At 40.4% G+C, this 18,800-nt stretch overlaps 1 protein-coding gene across 1 annotated transcript; it reads right to left on the bottom strand.

Annotated features, from left to right (window-relative positions):
* Positions 1–283: 283 nt before the first annotated feature.
* On the bottom strand, positions 284–18,208 carry ada (adenosine deaminase). Its single transcript, XM_073470309.1, has 11 exons — positions 17,919–18,208; positions 12,686–12,747; positions 11,532–11,654; positions 9,170–9,313; positions 8,963–9,078; positions 7,093–7,217; positions 4,931–5,002; positions 4,297–4,398; positions 3,883–3,950; positions 3,666–3,795; positions 284–1,215 (listed from the first exon to the last, which is right to left on the bottom strand). The coding sequence occupies exons 1-11, from the start codon at positions 18,060–18,062 to the stop codon at positions 1,111–1,113; spliced, it is 1,191 nt and encodes a 396-aa protein (XP_073326410.1). The 5' UTR covers positions 18,063–18,208; the 3' UTR covers positions 284–1,110.
* Between the last annotated feature and the right edge of the window lie 592 nt (positions 18,209–18,800).

Here is an 18,800-nt window from a genome sequence, read left to right as displayed (position 1 = left end):
TTTGAAGCTAGAAAAGTGGCAGGGTCCGCCAAATGTAAACAAAGTAAAAAGGTATGAAATTGTGTTGTCCTCATGAAAATGAAGACAGTTTGTTTATTTAATTTCTTTAACCATAAAAAATATCAGTCAATGAAGATCTTTCTCTTCTGTTTCCCAAAACTACACAGTGCACCTTTTAATAGCAATTACTTGAAAAGCTCTGCATTAAGGTGACTTTAAGTTAAAATTAAGCTAAATTACTGTAGATTATCAGCGTAAAGAGATGGGCTGACACACACAAAGATTTCAATAATACCTTTTATTAAGCTTAAAGATGCTCAAAGTGTCATAAATGTGTCTGTTATAAATGCTGGTGCTTTGTTTATATTAAGTGAGATGAAAAAGAATAATATTTTAAATAAATATATATCAAAAGAATGGAGTAAGACGTAAAACCACCTCACGTGTGGTTCGTCCATGTAGGTGACACTATAGTGCCACCTAGTGTTCGAATGTAAGACTAGACTTTTGGTATTTAGCTGTTTTGCCTGCAGCTAGGTGTGGAGGGTACAAAGCACATTATGTTTCTGACACTTGATCCCCCTTAAACCAAACAATGGATGTTCATAGTAAACGTTAAGCTCTTCAGTTCTCCTTCACCACATGCTTCCAACTAACGTACGACAGGACACCTGAATGACAGATGAGCAACAAATAACCACCCGTTTCCTTCCTTAACACACTGACCAAGTATTAAAGGTAATTGAGTAATTGTGCATAAAAAGTTTCCCTGATGCTCTTTATGACAACAGGATGTAAACATAAGATGAAGAGTAAGAATGAGAAAATCTTCTCCATGATGACATCCTCTGAGAACTGCACTGTAAACTAAAGTATAAAAGGTATCTGAGATGGGATACTGGCCACACACGAGCTAAAGATGTACAGGTAGATGTCTGATGGGAAGGCAGCAGCCATGTGAGAAACAGCATATTTTAAATACCACTCTGTTGGCTTTTTGTCTGGTTATGAATGAGGAAAAAGACATTCTGTTGTGTCAGGTGGGGAGATTCAGAGCGTTTTGTTTTTTTTTCCCTGGGTGAGTTTTCTCCTCAGACTTCCTTGTCTGGTTTAAAAGGCGGTGCTCTGCATCATCCCGTAGGCCTCGTACAGTCTTTGGAGGAGCTCCTTCTTCTCCTCTTCGGGCAGGAAGCACGACTCTGCAGACTTGATGTTCTGCAAGGCACAAGTCAGGAAGTAAGTCAGTAAAAATCTGCTGGGTCAGAAATATACATGCAGTAATTCTAATATATGATTTTAGGTTTTCCTGAAGAATTTAGAGATAATCCTCCTTCTTCATTACTCCATGTATTTTCTTTAGCGCACCAGATCCACTGGCAGCAAAACAGCCCCACAGCATAAAACTACCACCACCATGCTTGACAGTAGGTGTGGTGTACTTGGGGTGAAAGGCCTTGGTTGTGGTCAAACAACTCAATTTTTGTTTTATTTGACCTCAGATTTTTCCACCAGAAGGCTTTTACTTTGTCCATGTGATCAGCAGCAAACTTCAGTCGAGCTTTAAGGTGCTGCGTCTGGAGCAAAAGGGCTTCTTTCTTGCCCGGCAGCCTCTCAGCTCATATTGATACAAAACACTCTTGACTGTGGACACTAACATCTGTCTTCCAGCAGCTTCTGATTCATTGCACACTTGCTTTTTAGTGGTTTTTGGTTGACTCTTGACCAACCTGACCAGTTTTCTCTCAGCAGCATAGTGATAGTTTTTGCGTTTTTCTTTCTGATCGTGGCAGTGACACAATTGTGCCATGCACTTTCTTCTTACAAACAACTGCACAGTTGATCTTGGGGCCTGTAACTGCTTTGAAATATCTTCAAGTGACTTTCCTGACTTGTTCAAATCAATAATGTGCTCTTTCAGATTAATGCTGAGCTCTTTAGACTTTCCCACTGTGGTGTTTGTGGCTCAGTCTAATGGGTGTATCAAACGGGCCCAGAAAAGTCCCCAGCTGTTATCAATCAGAATCACTCAGAAGAAGTTAAGAGGCCATGCAACAAAGAACATTTGAGTCACACAGCTTTGTTTAATCAACTAAATTAATCCGTCAAGTTGCTGTATGTTTATTTCTAACCCAGCAGATTTGTTCACAGTTTCATTAGACCTATAATAAATTCATTATTGAACCAAACGTCATGAATGTTTGTTGTGACAAAGTAGTATCTCATTCCATCACAGAAAAATGAGGGCTGCAGAAATAATTGGGACTCAAGATTACAATGATATACTTCATGGCTAGTTTGTATTTCTTTAAACCAATCACAACTGTCTTGGGTGGGGCTAAACCCAAAATTTAGCAAGGGTGCAGCGAGCCCTTGCAATAAATTGGCTTAATCCCCTGGTTAGCAACCAGGTGCCATTGTCAGTGTGTAGGTTGCCAGCTATGATTTTTAAACCAGTAACACATAGATTTGGGTCATACCAACAGTCAGACTTGCTTCTGTCAACCTCATGGCGACATAACCCACAGTAAAAACCTGTTGTTTTTATACCTTGATTGAACAGACAAGGTATAAGTTGGTAACTGTTGCGCTTTAGAGCTGCTGCTGGTGGACAGATTTTGTTAGCTTTGGATGGAGCCAGGCTCACTGCTTCCTCCTCATCTGCTAACCAGCTGCTGGCTGTAGCTACATATCCATCATGCATCATGAACGGTATTGATCTTCTTATCTAACTCTTGGCAAAGAAGAATATAAGAGCGTTTTCCTAAATGTTTAACCACTTCTTTAATGATCTACTGGGAACTCAATCCATTTGCAAGCCTGATGGAGCCTGAATGGGAAGCGCAATGGACTATTAGCGTACAGCGGCCATTTCCCTCAGGATGGGAAGCTGAAATATCGAACCGCTGTGTTCCTGGTTGCAAATCCTTTAAACACAGGGAATCTGACATTTTGTTATTATTCAACCACTTCCTGATTGATCAGCAACTGTAAAGACGATGGATAGTGACAATGTGGAGGGACATCGGGTCATATTTCAAGGTGAAACGACATATTTGATAACCTGTTAGCTTCCTTCAGCTAACATTACCATTTGATAGCGTTAAGATAGGAAAGGTGTGAATTTATTCTAAAATATCAACTCGCATCTTGGACACATTTATTTAAGCCTTGAAGTGAAACTCAATGAATGCAATGAAACATAATGTCAGCTAGGAAGAGTTTGAATGCTAATGTTAGCTAGGGTTATCAAATATGTTGTTTTATTTTGAAATATGGCCGGATTTCCCTCCAGAACTTCGTTATTCATCATTTTGTCAGTTGTGGATCAACTGGGAAGTAGTAAAATGATAAATATTTGTCAGATTCCCTACATTTATATGACGTGGGAGAACAGAAGCACACATTATCCCTTTGCATTTGAGCTCCTCACTCTTAGCATGACATCAGAGGAATATGGCCGCCGTGTGAATGTGGTCGATTTTTAACACATTTTAAAAAATAATTAGTGATCATTAAAAGGATCAGAGGCTTTTCAGTGTGCAGCAGAACACTGCTTTAATGTAAGCTTTTGTTCCTGAGCAAGGCATTAGCATGCATGGGGCGTCTACACCTCACGGCTGCATCCTGCGAAGCACAGCTATAATTACTCATGCATTTGATCTCACCAGTCGTTTGAATTCCTCCTCAGTGAATCCCATGTATTTGTGCGCGGTGCTGTAGTCGAGGTGCAGGTTTGAGTTGAAGATCAGAGGGTCATCTGTATTCAGGGAGTAGTTCGCCTTGTCCTTTCTGAATCTGCACAAAGGAAATGAATTTAGAGCCTAAATATACTTTTAATACAGGTTAGTTACCAGACTTCCATGTAAAATAAACGCAGCTCACGTGATGACAGGATGCTTGGTGAAGTCTGGGTCGCAGGCACCTGTCAGCTTACTGGAAATAGGACAAACCTGCAACCAGAACAGCAAAGGCAGCACTGAGAACCCAAATCACTGCAGTCCTTCTTCTTCCAGCTGTGATATTTAAGGCTCCACTAGGGGTCAGCGTATCACTGTGCTCCTGATAGGTTCTCTAATATTATGTTACAACTAATTCACTATGATTACCTGATTAAATGGTCTTACTTTGGTTAACACACTTACCAATTACCAAGTAACTGAATTTTCAAGTAATTTCAAATATATTACCATCTACTTGCACCTCAAAATACAGGGCACACTATGTTTACTAGGTAACGGGCAGATTTCTGCTTTAATAAATAGCCCTTGCTGGTGATAATTCTGAATAGTTCCTCACCTCAAAGTGCATGTCCTGAGCCAGCAGTCTTTTGTACAGGTCTTGGTCTTCCAGGGTATTGTAACCATGTCCAACACGTTCAGCTTTCAGCACGTCTACGGCCTAAAATATCAGACAGGGGTCACAAAGGTGGACGCAAAAGGTTACAAACCAGAAAAAATCCTCCATGTGGTAAGTGTCAGCAGAATCTGCCGGCTATTTCTAGAAGGACACTTGCAACGGTTGTAGCATAGCTGAACTGTCACTTTGAAAAATGGCTTCCTTAGAGAGTGGCCACTTACTATGGCAGCCACGGAGACAGACTCTGGCTTTACACTAAAGGCTTTGAGACGTAGCGGCTGAGATGGACACTCACTGTATATGCATCTTCACATTCATATTTGTATGTGTGCTCCCTTTTCCAAAGGACAGATGTTCATGTCTTAGGGTCATATGGATATTTAGAAGTCTGCTCCTCACTGTCTTACTGATTCTTCTTGTCTCCCTGTTTAGCTGGTTCGGTCATTTCTATTGTTAATACATGACTTCACTGTTTTGTTTCGATGCTACTGAGCTGCACACCGAGGGCAATTAATTTCTCATATGGCTCCACCAGCCTGCTCGAAATGTCTCGTGTTATTGTTAAACTGCATACCTCCTTCACAACAGACGCCGGCCCAACCTCGCCTGCGTGAACTGTCCTGTGGATCTCACAAAGCACTGCTTCCTGTCAACAAAATCAAACAAGGGACACATCAGCAAACAAGCAGCACAGCCAAACATCTGGCTTTCACATCTGCGCTACTGCAGCATCTACTGAGGCGCCTTTTTAACATACTCGTTAGGTTTCAGAGGGAAAGGATTTTGCTTTGGATGAAACATTTTCCACTGGATACACAGTGACATAACGAATGACAGACTTGTTACACGTGTAATTCGTCATATATTGAAAACTACATACAAACAAGACATCCCGCTAGTTTGACCATCTGTTTTCATTTCAGCGTTCTTAACCTTGGACACGCCAGCCTCGGCTTACTTAATCTGCGCGAGTGTATCTGGAGGTCATGTCGTAATGAAGATAACCCTCAAAATTAGCGTGGACTCTGCTCTGAGAGTTCTGCCTCATGTTAATAATTGAAGCAGCATCAATATCACATCAGTTGGATTTCAGAACCACTCACACACGCTGAGGATAGTGAAAATACTCTGGAGAATTAAGCAATAAGCAAAAGATACTCTGTAGTTGTATAATAATGATAATAATAATAATAATAAAGTGGATTGATACATGAGGAAAATTTTTAATGAAAATACAAAACAGATATAAAATCATACACTGTATTCTTTCACACACACACACACACACACACCAACCTGCACACACTCATAAATACACACATCCAGTTAGTTCCACCCTTCCTGTACCCATGCAAGTAATTAATCTCAGATAAGACCTTGCACGCGTCCAGCGCTGTAGTGTATTAACTGATTAATCTATCACATTCATTACGGCCTGTCGGGCAAAATTGATTACTTACGGTGGTATTCTCTAAATTAATCAATAAATGCCGTCTGAAAACCAAATTGGATTTTTCTGAGAAGCCTCAGCGCTTAAGAGGAAATTGGTTTGAGAGTATTAAATTTTACTCCCGTACTGTGCTGATCTCAGATAAAGACATTTAAGTCCTCGTTAGTTTTAGGACTATTTTCTCTCTCACAAAAAAATTCAACACTGGTAAAACCCACAATGGATACATCAGTCTGGTTAATTAGGACGCACACCTGCATAACATGACGGTTATATTCAGGTTATATAACAGTCAGGTCCAAACAAGCCCTTCAGCAGCTTTTTACCAAGTCTGTGAAATAGTTTTATGATATTGAATCATGTGATTACATTTAACAGGAACTACATAAATACATAATTAAGCAAGACTAAGAGTCTTCTGACACACAGTCATGCCCAGTCATGGACTAAATCTGATGTCTGCATGCTATTGCACGTACAGTGACAATGCTAATATGCTGATGTGAAGCATATAAAATGTTTACCATCTTAGAGGAAAAGTCAGGCGATCACATCATCTGAGAATCAAACCATACAAGAATACAACCAACTTAAAGATGTTTAGTATATCTCAGAGATATTTCAGTAGATTAGCAATAGCTTTGACCTGCTGATGGTGCTCGATCAGGGGATCACTTCAGTATGTAGTGTCATCCTCTGGGGACCATGAAATTCTTCATAAAATTTCATGGCAATCCATCCTCAAAATTTTTCCGAACCATTGCCATCCCTAGAGTCAAAGCCGCTGATAAAAAAAAAAGCTGTCGTCTCTGCAGTTATACGACACAGCCTCAAATTCTTTCTAAGGATTCCTGAAAGTTGCTGGTGTGATAAACTGCAGCCATATTTTTTTTTTTTTTATCAGCCTCAAGCCTGTGGGAACATGAGTTGGACTATAAAATCCTTTTACAACCTCAAAATGACTCAATATATTATAAATAAAAAAATATGCCCAGGTAAGCAGTCTGCTTCTGTTTTTACACTGTCTGCCTTTTATCACCAGCAGTCATACTTTATGTTTAACTGTGCAAGAAATCATTAACACACCAACATATTCAAGGGCACAAAACACTACTGAACCGGCAGAACAAGCTGTTGTTTAGCAGACTAGAGTTACCATTATGCTTCAGGCCAAGGTATTGTTTAGCCCGTGAGGCTTTAATTAAATACAAGTGACACTTGAGGCTCACACCTTTTTAATCGCCCTCAAACGCTGTCTGATTGTTTGTCTGCATTTCTTCTCTCACCTCGTAGGCATTCCTGTGGTCTGGATAGGCCTCACAGTTGAGTGACTCATCGCCTGCTAGATCGATGGCAACCACTCCTTCTTTGCGATATTTCTTACACAGCCTCACAACATCCATGGACCAGCCTGGAGAGGTTAAAAGATGTCCATATATTATTACACAGTTTGGTCCTGCATCTCAAACACACACACACACACACACACACACACACACACACACACACACACACACACACACACACACACACACACACACACACGTCGATGATGTATAGATGAAATGTGATGATACGGTCTAAGCCTCATGCTACATACACAGTATCTTTCATAGTTATGCTACAGCTTGACAAAAAAAAAAATCATGTTTTCGTTTGATAGCACTTTATCTTCTAAAATAAATCCGATATCCTTCACGAGTTCAGGAAGTAAAAGCACCAAACGCAGATTGGCAGAGATGAATTGCACTTGGCTGTTGGGTTACACAGGAAACAGCTGCATGAACGGAGCAGAGCAGAGCTGCAGCAGACACTTTCACTCTGAAACTGCTGCTCAGGTTACTTTGACTGGTTTCAGCTTGATGTACAGTCTCAGTGTGCTGTTACTGGTATAACCACTACTCCAATACTCTAATAGTACTCATGAAGCACATATTAGTACCGACTTGTGAAAACCATGTATCTCCAAATGATCTACTTGAAACTTGCTGGTTTCAGCTTTTATGTCAATACTTTTTTTTTTTCAGAGAATTGAATGAGTCTTTTAGCCTTTCTATTTGGCTCCATCGATGGAAATATCAGTGTCAGTTATTGCTCAACCACCTCAAGGCTGAAATATTTCAACCACTCTTCAATAGATTGTTGGGACATTTTGTACATTCATTCATGGTCTCCAGAGAATGAATACTAATGATGTTGGTGATCCCCTAACTTTACCTCTAGTGCCACAAGCAGGTTGATATCTTTGGCTTTTAGTGGAGCCCGACTGATGTATCAGTATTGGTGTATATGTTGTCCAATACTGTCTGTGTTAATATGAAAACCTTTTTTTTAGTGATCATTAACATAACGACTATTGGATGGACTGCAATTAAATATAGTACAGACAATCATGTCCTTCTCAGAATAAGCCATTCCCTTTGGTGATCCCCTGACTTTTCGTCTATCAGCTGAGGCTGATGGGAAATAGTCTTGTCATTATGAGCGCGTTAACATGCTGATGTTAGCATTGACCGTGGTCTTGCAAAGCCAGACCTCTCTCTATAGCGCTGTGTCACCACTGGAGAAAGTTCTGGCTGCACCAATTATCATTCAGGTGTCGGAGGCTTGTTTGTATTTCTTTAAACCAATCACAACTGGATGCAGCGAGGGTGCCCCTGCAAGATAGTGTCGAGGGGAGCCTGTTTACTGTAGCTTGTGGGGAGTTGAGCCCTGGCGTTAAAATACATAAATACTAGGAAAAAGAAAAAGGTAAGAGCTGCTGGCTCGTTTACGTTCGTACCATTAGCGAGCAGGTTAGCGTTAGAGTAACTTGCTATTCTCAGCGTTTGGGATGCCAGCTTGGAGATTGTTCACAGTGCCACTAACATGGCTGCAGACTCTTGGTTTTGTTAAATGATTTACACTTTTGAATCAATTTGAAGATACATGGTTTCACTGCATGGTAACAATATGTATCATAGGTTATAATAAGAATAATATGGGTTTATAATAATAACGACCCTTCCTGAGTGCATTGTGTCTTCCTGTGGTGGTCCTGCGTTACCTAACAAGAACAACTGAGGCAGAGCTTTGACACAGAACAGAGGACAGGACAGTAAAGAACCTTATCTCATAAGGTTGTTTGGGCAGACAGGAGCATGAACAGTTCATTACTTGGCATGTGGCGCATGCAGCATAGAATGGACCTGGCTTTGATATTGAAGGCCCTCTCCCCCTCGCTGAGCCCCTCGTTAACCAGGTGCACCACCTCGTCTGGGCTCATGTCCCCTCTGAATGAAACACAGTGAGAAAATGTGCAATGAGCCAAACTTTATATTTCCCTCCCTAAAAGCACAACACAGGACTCAAATAAAGTCTTACTCTTTCTGGTTCCACGGTATGGGATCCACTTTTGTGTTCGCCAGGAAATGCGGGCTGTATCGGACCTCAACATAAATCACTCCCTCCTTGGCTTTGTCCTCGACAAACTCGTAGGCTATCCTCTTTATGGCCTCTCTGTCTCCGCTGAAAAAGAGAAACACAAAATGAGTGACGCGGCCTTCTCATAATCTCTTATCTCAGTGGTACAAATAAAACCAAACGTTGCTTCAATCCATCATCTATGATTGTTTCTTTTCTTCTTTCTATTGTTTTTTTTTAAATGTCATCTTTCCCTTCTGAGAAATACTGTAAATCGTAAATATCATCCAAAAGACAGCATTTCTCTATGCCGGGTCATATAGGTGTGTTTGGCTACGACAGATCTAAACTCTGTATGTCAGCGACTGTTATTGTTTAGTCTACAGTTTGGAAGGTCAGTGTGATCAGTTCATTAACACATCCAGGTGTTCTTCAGTCCTGGTGATCTACACTTGTACTTCCTGGTTGGTTTTTTCCACTGTTAACCCAAGAATCTTTGTGTAACCATGTATGTAAATAAACAAAGTCGATAAAGTGGAGCTGATAACTCCATTAATTAATTGGTGCAAAAATTAAAATTACGCTGCAACTGTTTTGATAAACAAATTCTTGTCATTAAAGTCATTTTCCAAGCAAAAATACAAATCATTCCCTCTGCTTAAATTACCTCCCCCAAGCAGGTTATGTTTTCACCCGTGTCCGTTTGTTGGTTAGTCAACAGGATTACACAAACAGGATTACACAAACTATTGAGTGGATTTCCAAGAAACTTGGATGGAGGATGAGTCTCAGGCCAGAATAGGACCCATTTATAAAAAGGGACAGCTCAAGGAATGTTTCTTTAACATTGCAAGATAGGGAATGCATTTCTTTTTTTTTTACATTATTGTCAATTTCTCCTGGTATAATGCATAGATCTTGGTGAAAAAAATGTAATATTTAGGTGACTGGTATCTATGAATGAGTACAATTTGATGCAGAACCAAATAAAAATCCAGATCTACATGTGTCTTCTATTGGATTTGGCTTGATTGAATTAAAGGGGACTGTTGGGCCTTGGCGGTGGTATGCGCTCCACTGAGGGCCATTGTTATCTTTATTAATATGAACATTTGCAGCGTTTCTTTCTGAATCTGAATATCTTTGGATTTTAGAGAGTTAGTTGGACAAAATAGCAATCTCAAGATGTCACCTTCGGCTTTACAAAAAATGTACGGGCATTTTCAGACAGAAAATCAAGAAAATAATCAGCAGATGAATCGCTAATGAAGACTATATTTAGTCGCAGCCCTTTGGCTTAGTCAAGGTGAAGATCCAATGAAAATATTAATAATGTTGGGGGGGGCTTACAAAGTGAAATATGACACAGCCACCTGCCCCACCCAAAAATTTTTCATTACAAGCATATTGACTGTCCTGCCAGTATGACTGTGTGCTGCATGTGTCGTGTTGTGAAAATATACGAAGAACCACAGCTCTGTTTCCCTCTTTCTGTCCCTCATCACATGACGGGCAACAACACTGCTTCCAGCATTTACACTGAAAGTGAATGCACAGATCTGAATGCCTGTTGTTTTCCAGCGTCCTCTCACCCCCCCCCCCCCCCCCCCCCCCCCCCCCCCAACAACACGCACAATCACAAGCTCATACAACAAATCTGCATGAGCCAAACTCAGCTGGCAAGTTCCCTATGTTGTTGAAAAAAACTATAACGCACAGAAGGCTTTCAAGAGCCCCGATACAGAAGGGTCCATTATACACAACTGTGCACTGGAGTCCAGTCACGACAGACCGGCATTGTTGAAAGCTTTCACGGCTGTTGAGTATCTGAAAGACTGTATTTGGTCTTCTATTAGCAGTTCAGCCCTGCCACTGGAGGACTAAATATAAGACAGAGTGACACCGGAAAGAGTCCACGAACGACTTTACTCTCCTCTTAGTTTGGTTGCCAGGGTGACACTTGAGCTCGATAGTGATGTCTTCCTGTTCTGCATGTCTGGCATTTCAAATCAGCCCCCTCACCAGCGTGCTGAACTACATTGCATAATCCTGCGGTGTCCCAACACCATCAGTCACAAATTACACTCTCTGGTTTAAAGAGACTTTGAAAGCATCATTGGTGTATACCTTAACTGCACATGAGCGATAACACACTTTGTGACCGGACTCTGACCCTCACTGTGGACCTTGTTGGAGTAACATTCCTGTGACATTAACGAGGCGGACCCTGACTCTTAATCATTTAAGTGTTGCTCTTTGTCCTTTTCTGTCACCTGCTCGTCAAGAAAGCACCTTCAGTAATTACGAAACTGTTGGCACTTACGCAACCACGTGCATGTACTCCGCGAACTTGCCCAGGAACGTGGTGAGGGTGCCAGGTTTTTCGACAATAATAATCTGTGTCAGCTCCTCCACGGTGTTTGCTTTCAGAGAGATGCCGCGTCTCCTGGAAGGATGAGAGGAAAAAAGAAAACAGTTCAAGGACAGTGTAGAAATTTAAATGAGTACTTTGTTCCATTTTAACCCAACATATATAAATCTAGACTGATTTGCTTTCATAAAAGAAAGACTCAGCAGAGGCTGTTGTTTGTATGATGTATTGAGGCCTGAGCTTCTGATTTGACAGCTACGCTATTAAGTAATGTCGTAGTGAGTCGTATGCTGATGATCTATATTTTTACATTACCAATGGGTCGGATGTTCTGCGGTTCTGTACGCGAAAATGCATTTTCCTGGAACATCATAAATTTTGCTCCAGGACCGTCATTGAATCTGACCAATCACATTTTTGTAATGTAATAGCTAAGTAGCTCGTGGGAGAATATATCCTTTCACATGCATGTTTAACATTATGAAAGGGTATGTTTAACCAAAACCACCTTTTCCTAAACGTAACAAAGCATTTTTGTTGCCTAAACCTAACCAATCGACAACGGAAACCTGAAAAGAAATGGAAAATAATAAGTGAACTTAGTGTAAAATTATGTTTAAAACGGGATATGAACCCCAGTCTCCTTATCAACATTCTGTTGATAATTTTATATATTTGTTGAATGTTTCCAACCTAAATTCTTACATATTGCACCTTAAACACATAATCAAAAGCAGGATCTCATAAATTTGGGTTTTAAGATTAGTGAGCGCACATTTTGTAATTGTGTCATTTGAATTGTAACCAGCCAGTGTTTCTAAATTCATATCTTTTGCATCTTTGTACTGCAATTGTTTGTTATTTTTGCCAAGACAAACTGATATATCTGTGATAATGTGCTGATATCAGCTGTGCCTTATTTTATTTCATCAGTTATTAATAATCACAAGTACAGTTAATCAACTGGAAAGATTTGCGCTCAAAAGCACGCAAAGGAACACCGACGCTTTCTTATCTATGTAACCATGTGTACCTGAGTCTCAGTACAAACACATAAAGTCTAAAGTCAATATTGAAGGAATATAATTAAATGTAAACTAACTTACTTGGCAACATCGAGAATAGTCTGCACCCTGATGGCTCCATCGAGGTGCACATGTAGCTCAACCTGTGGGTGAGACAGATAATCGATAATGAATCAGTCAATCATGTTGTCTTCAAACAGATGGCCATACATCTGAGTCTAACAGCACACTACATGGTAGAGGAGAAGAACTGAAAAATGCCAGTGGTGTTAACAAAGAGAGCAGCAGGAGAGAGTGGCGGTGGTGTTGGTGTTGAACTTCAGTGTTTTGGCTGCAGCCCATTATGAATGCAGAACGCATGACTGGGCAAGGCATGGGGAAAAGGCCACAGGTGCCACAGGCACGGTCGTCTCTCCTTCCAGCGCCGAGAGCTGTGATTTACTCTGGCAGATGACACAGATAAATCATGCTCCTCCTCTGAACAACCGAGGCCTGAACTCCCCTTCATGAGTCAGAGTGAGGATGAAATAAAAATTTAATGACGACAGATATTCAATCCTTATTTCCTGATGGGACTGATGATGAATGAGATAATGAGCACAGTTAAGGAAATCAGCCCTAGATTAAAGCTCCTTATGTGCAGTGAAAGAAGCCGTTGGGAGCGCTGTCTTTGATTGTCCGTGTTTCGCATTTCCCCGTTTCATCTTTTCTTGTGTCTCAGTTCATTTTGGTAAATATTCCATATACGTCTGTGCCGTGTACTGCTGCTTTAAAGGCCCTGACATCTCATTTTCTTAATCAGCGTCTGCCTATGAGTGATGGGATCATAAACACACTACATTCTGCCACTGTGTGAACAACAGAGCTGAACAGTAGGTCATTCAATCGATCAGTTCATCTGGAGAAATTAAATTAGCAACTATTTTGATAATCGATTAATCTTTCTGGTCGCTTTTCAAGCAAAAACCACTGACCATCCTCTGGTTCTGGCTCCTCAAGTGGGATGATTTGCTGCCTTTTTGCTGCTTGAAATCAAAGTTGGTGTTTCTTTTTTTGCTTCACATACCTCCATGCACCAGTCAAGTTTTTAGCTAAAATGACGATTGTAGCTGGTTTGGTTACTGTCAATCAAGCCTGATGAAAGCACACCCGGAAAGTCCTGATGAAGCAGAATAACTTCATTCATGAGTGTACTAACCTTAATAAAAGTAATCCAAAGATGTTTATCATCTTAGATTTCATGTAACAGAGAACTATTAAAGATTTAAACCCACATTAACTGCGGCTTTGTTAAGCTCTGGACGACTGGAAGTGAAAGCAGACATCCTTTAGTTGAAATGTAATACGACGCTGCTGGAGTGTTTAGCGAAGCTGTCAAGGAGCCAACTCATGACCACAGCTGAGCTTCATCCAAGAGACCAGGAACGTGTCTGATGTCATAAACATCTTTTAAAGAATGAGTTTGGAAATATGCTAAAGGTCACTCTGAGGGGGAGTTTCTGAGGAAAAATTCTCCAAACTCTCACAATGGATAGAAAATGACTACAAATGAGCAATCAGGGTGCAGATATTTTAAAATAAATGAAGTATATGTCATCTTTTTGGACCCGAACTGGTTTAAAGCGCAGACACTTAATGCTGCCTCGCGTTTGTCTGGACAAGAAGAGAACTCACACGTTTGACTGAAACATATTTTTATCCACAACAACTTCAGCACAGTTCTTATAACAACATTATTTAGTCAAAATGTCCTGAATCAAAACATCTACTTCAACAGTTTTCCAGTCAAATCTGAAGAGAAATCATTGATAAGACATTATAACTTAAGGAAAACATAATTTAGGGTATATTCCCTTTTAGTTCCCTTTTTGAAACTTCCAGTGTACATCGTGCTTTAGATGGACACAAAACATTTAAGGACACCAGCTTCGACTTAGAGAGATCATTTGGTAATTACGGCTAATTATCTGATGATGCGAGTGTCAAGTGATTCATTGATTAGCCATGAATCTAACCTGGAATAACCCGTTAGATAATGACAGTATTTGTTAGGCGCAGCCCTAATTGTGGTTGACGTTTACATCCACGTTGTACAGCTGTGTCCATCTGTGTGACAAAGGAGAAGAAAGATGTCGGGATCAGATGTTCTGAATGTTTACAACAAGATGTTCTGCTGAAAGCCTCTGAGCGTCTCTTTTGTTTACATCTTTTTTATTCTTCTCAGAGTCTGGCTCTGTCAGTAACACTGCATCAGAGCTCTTCACAGACACCAAACAGCTGGTAAACACATCTCTGCATTCAGGAAATCCTCAAGCAATTTGTTCAGTACACACAGTACTTCCTGTAGTACATTGTGGTCAGCTATAGAGGAGGTATATGTATAGAAGTCGGTGGAATTTATACTAATTTGAATCTGCAAATCAGTGAATCTGATCATGTACGACAGCCTCCTGTTGACTGATTGAAGATGTGTGCTGTATCTAGCATACAATCTGACGATACATGAACAAAGAACGAGACGCACAACACTGAATCTGACACCCTTTGTGTCAGGATAAGCCTTTAATCATGTCTAAATATGGTTCTACTCTCGCATTCTCAAAGATTTGCTGCCGTTCCCACGAATGTCTTTGGATGTTGGACTTTTGGTTGGCCAGAAAACAGAAGATTTATTGACATTTTCATTATTTTTCCAAGAAATCAAAATAAGATAAGACTGACACAAATATTTCGACAGAAATTGTTGAGCAGCAGTTGTAATAAATATTTGATGTTAACAAAATAAAATTCCAGAAATAGGTTGACGGTAAGGTTCATTCTTGCTGAGGTGCATGTTGACATGTGTCATAAATGTGACATGAAGCTATCTTTGTAAAATCTCAAGTACAAGAATGTTTATATGGTTCATCAGAAATGTTCAGTGATTTTCAGACATGTGACTGAAGTCATTTGGTCTCAAGTCTTAACAAGTCTCAAGGAATATATTTGGGGCAAATCAAGTCAGTTTTACCTGCAGTATCCAGTCTTTATGAAGACAAATCCAAGGTATCAGTACCTGACTAATGACATTATGTGTCACTTTATCCAACTTGTTCAAAAAGTATGACAATGAATTTAATTTGTATTACAATCATTGATATTCAGTGAAATTTTTCAGTGAAACTCTTTTAAACCCTTTTAAACAGAGAAATATTGAGACAGGCTTAAAAAAAACTAAAAAGAAACTATAAAACGAACACAGACAAGTCATTCCAGTCATCGTGTCTCAAGTCAAACCAAGTTAGTTAAGTCTTTAAAAGTCCAAGTCGAGCCTCAAATCATTTCAAGTTGCAAGTCATCCGAAGAGTGACTCTACTCCAAGTACTCAGATTTTTACAAGCTCCGTCATTACGTGAGCACACAGTGTAATAACCCTGAAGCTACAGTGCTCCTGTCGGCACATATGAAGCATGTATGGTGAACCGGTGAAGGTTGCTGCAACAGACAACGACCCCACCGGTCGTATCGACTCTACAACAGCAAATTAATATTTAATGAGATTATCTCTGCAAGCAGCCGGCACTCCCAGAGGTCTCTCCTTTTACAATCTCCCCAACACACACACACAGATATGGGCTCTGTTGCCACACAGTGTGGAGGCCCGTGTGTCCTTCTCAGTCATTTCCTCTCTTCTTATCAGCCGTCAGCTCCTGGGCAGCACAACTGCACTCAGGTCTCAGTCAGCACACAGACTCCAAAGGGCACCAGTGAGTTTACATTTCATGCCCGTGTGCCTGATGTGCAACTCAACTAGCTGGCAGTTAAAGGTGCATTTCCACTTTAAGGCTTTGTTATGCAAGTCAGGTGTCTCTACTAGCAGTAGAAAGAAATCAGGAATCATGCAGAAGCTCTGTCACATGTATTTATTTAAAGACAGTGCACAGCTTCATAGCTCAACCAGAGTTAGCTTTAAGCTAATTTATTGTATATTTAATAAAAAATTACCACTGTAGGTAGGATGAAAAACAGTTACAAGTAGAGCTCGACTGAAACTCAATTTCTGGGGCTGATTCTGATATTAAGGAGTAAAGCGGTTAAATATATCGCCCGATACATACGCATTCTTTACAATGATCCTTTTATTATTGTAAAAGCAACATTATGTTACTTTTTTTAACCCTAAAATAACAGCTTCAAAATCATGTTGATGGTACAGTGTCTTGTAATGAGGTGAATGGTGTCTCTGTCTCAGTCACTCTGCCCTCCTATCACTTGTTCCTGCACTATGTACCTTCAGTGAGAGGGATCACAGTGTTACATACATGTTAACTTCAACATACATGTGTTCAACACAAAACATTGATGAGTTTTGTTTGCAGACCTGGGATTTGTATTTACGACAGTGGTGTTGCACTGAGAAACTGTCTGGGGCGCCAAATCGCACAAAATGCCAATTTCTACATAATGTCGCTTTAACAAACATTAAATTATCATTATATATTATATTTTACAGGTTAACAGTACACTTCATAAACATCACAAGGACTTTAATATTTTTTATTTACTTGAGGCATCTTTTTTGGTGTTATAATCTCTATAAAAAAGAGAAAGATCTCATATCGGTGCAGATGGCACAGCCTATATGCTCATACCGATATATTTATATCTCTATATAATCACTACACAGCAACATCGGCAATCTCACCAACAACCAGATTTCACATGAAGCTGCAGCACTCTTTAATATAACTTAGTGCTGAATACCATAATAAAGAAATAAATGAATGAAAAAGGGTGACTCCCGTTATCCAACCATCATGCATGAATCCAGACTTGCACTGACTACAGCAGGAGCTTTGAGAAGCAGGATCCCAGTTCAGATATCAGCCTGACTTCCTCTTCTCCTGACAGCTTCGATTACAGTCTAAATAAAAGCCAGACAAAGTGTGCGGACCCGTGTGGAAAGCTGTTTTCATTCATACGAGCAGTGCAGCTTGTGGAGTGGAGTGTAAAACCACAGTCACATGACAGCCGGCACTAGAAATTCTTCCTTGTTTTACTACAGCTCTTATTCAAACAAAACAGACGCGGTTTATAAGACAGTAAATAACAGAAGCCTGAAAAGTATTTATTGATTCTTACTCTTGATTTCTGCTTCATATCTCAACCGGTCCACTTCTCGTTGTCAAGGGGGGGGGGGGGGGGGGGGGACTCTCACTGTTTACACTGACAACGTGCGTAAAACCAGGAAAAGGCGCCGCTGTCAATAATTCAGCACCTTTTCCATTTAAATGATTTAACGCGCAGACTACAGTGTGAACAACTGATGACCTACCTTGGGTTTGTCGAAAACCACTTGTTCCTGGGAGATCTCGGCCATCGTACAGAGCCTGCGGGTGCCGGTGAGTCTGCTGGTGCGCAGAGAGCTGAGGAGTGGAGAGCCAAAGCCTGCCACAGCCCGCCTGGCTATTATATGCATGACTCCGGGACACGCCTTTGTTCACACAACGGCAAAATTAAAGAGTCCAACAAAGTGCGAGGCTGCTGCAGGCTGCGGTTCAGCGTGCGTTAACGCATGTCAGTAGGTGGAAAGGATTAAGCGCCCTGTATGGCAGCAGCTTTGCACCCATGTGATGAGAAGCTTTACCGGCCGGCTAATTAATTCTTCCAAACCGTTACACAAGGACGCAAAATGGACGTATTTATGTGATATAGGCTGGTCTGCATGCACGCATCAGTGCATCTGTGATGGCTGTGAGGAGTGTGTGTAACCCTCGTGCAACATATTCAGTCATTCTGGATGCATATTGTATGCATTTTGATAAAGGTGTTTTTTTTTTCCCTTTTAAATTTCAACCTCAGCTCATATAATATGTCTATAATACACTGTGTAATATACAGACGGACAGCTACAACTGTTCTACATAATATGAAGCATTAAAACTATTTTTTTCTCTCTTTCAACCAACTCATTACAGCTTTAAAATCATGCATCCCATGTCAACAGGCTTTCATTCTGTGGCCCTGGATGAGTTTTTGTATTTTTAAATTTTTTTAAATTTTTTTTTTTACTATTTTTCACTAGATAGGGCAATTTACCTGTGTTGTGGCCCATAGATTTAGACTTTATTATCCCAAGAGGAAGTTCTTTTTCACGGCACCGTGCCCGTCAAACAGACAATATACATAGGACAAATACATGCCATGCCTATGGTGT

This window comes from Pagrus major, chromosome 7, assembly GCF_040436345.1.
Source record: "Pagrus major chromosome 7, Pma_NU_1.0".
Classification (NCBI taxonomy): Eukaryota; Metazoa; Chordata; class Actinopteri; order Spariformes; family Sparidae; genus Pagrus; species Pagrus major.
The sequence above is the reverse complement of the archived record's forward strand: the minus strand, read 5'-3'. Positions and strand labels throughout refer to the sequence as shown.

Coding starts and splice junctions, on each gene's coding strand:
- ada (XM_073470309.1), bottom strand. CDS start 18,062: ATGCATATAATAGCCAGGCGGGCTGTGGCAGGCTTTGGCTCTCCACTC. Junction 11,655..12,685: donor ACTATTCTCGATGTTGCCAA/GTAAGTTAGTTT, acceptor TCATCCTTCCAG/GAGACGCGGCATCTCTCTGA. Junction 3,951..4,296: donor CTCAGGACATGCACTTTGAG/GTGAGGAACTAT, acceptor TTCTGGTTGCAG/GTTTGTCCTATTTCCAGTAA.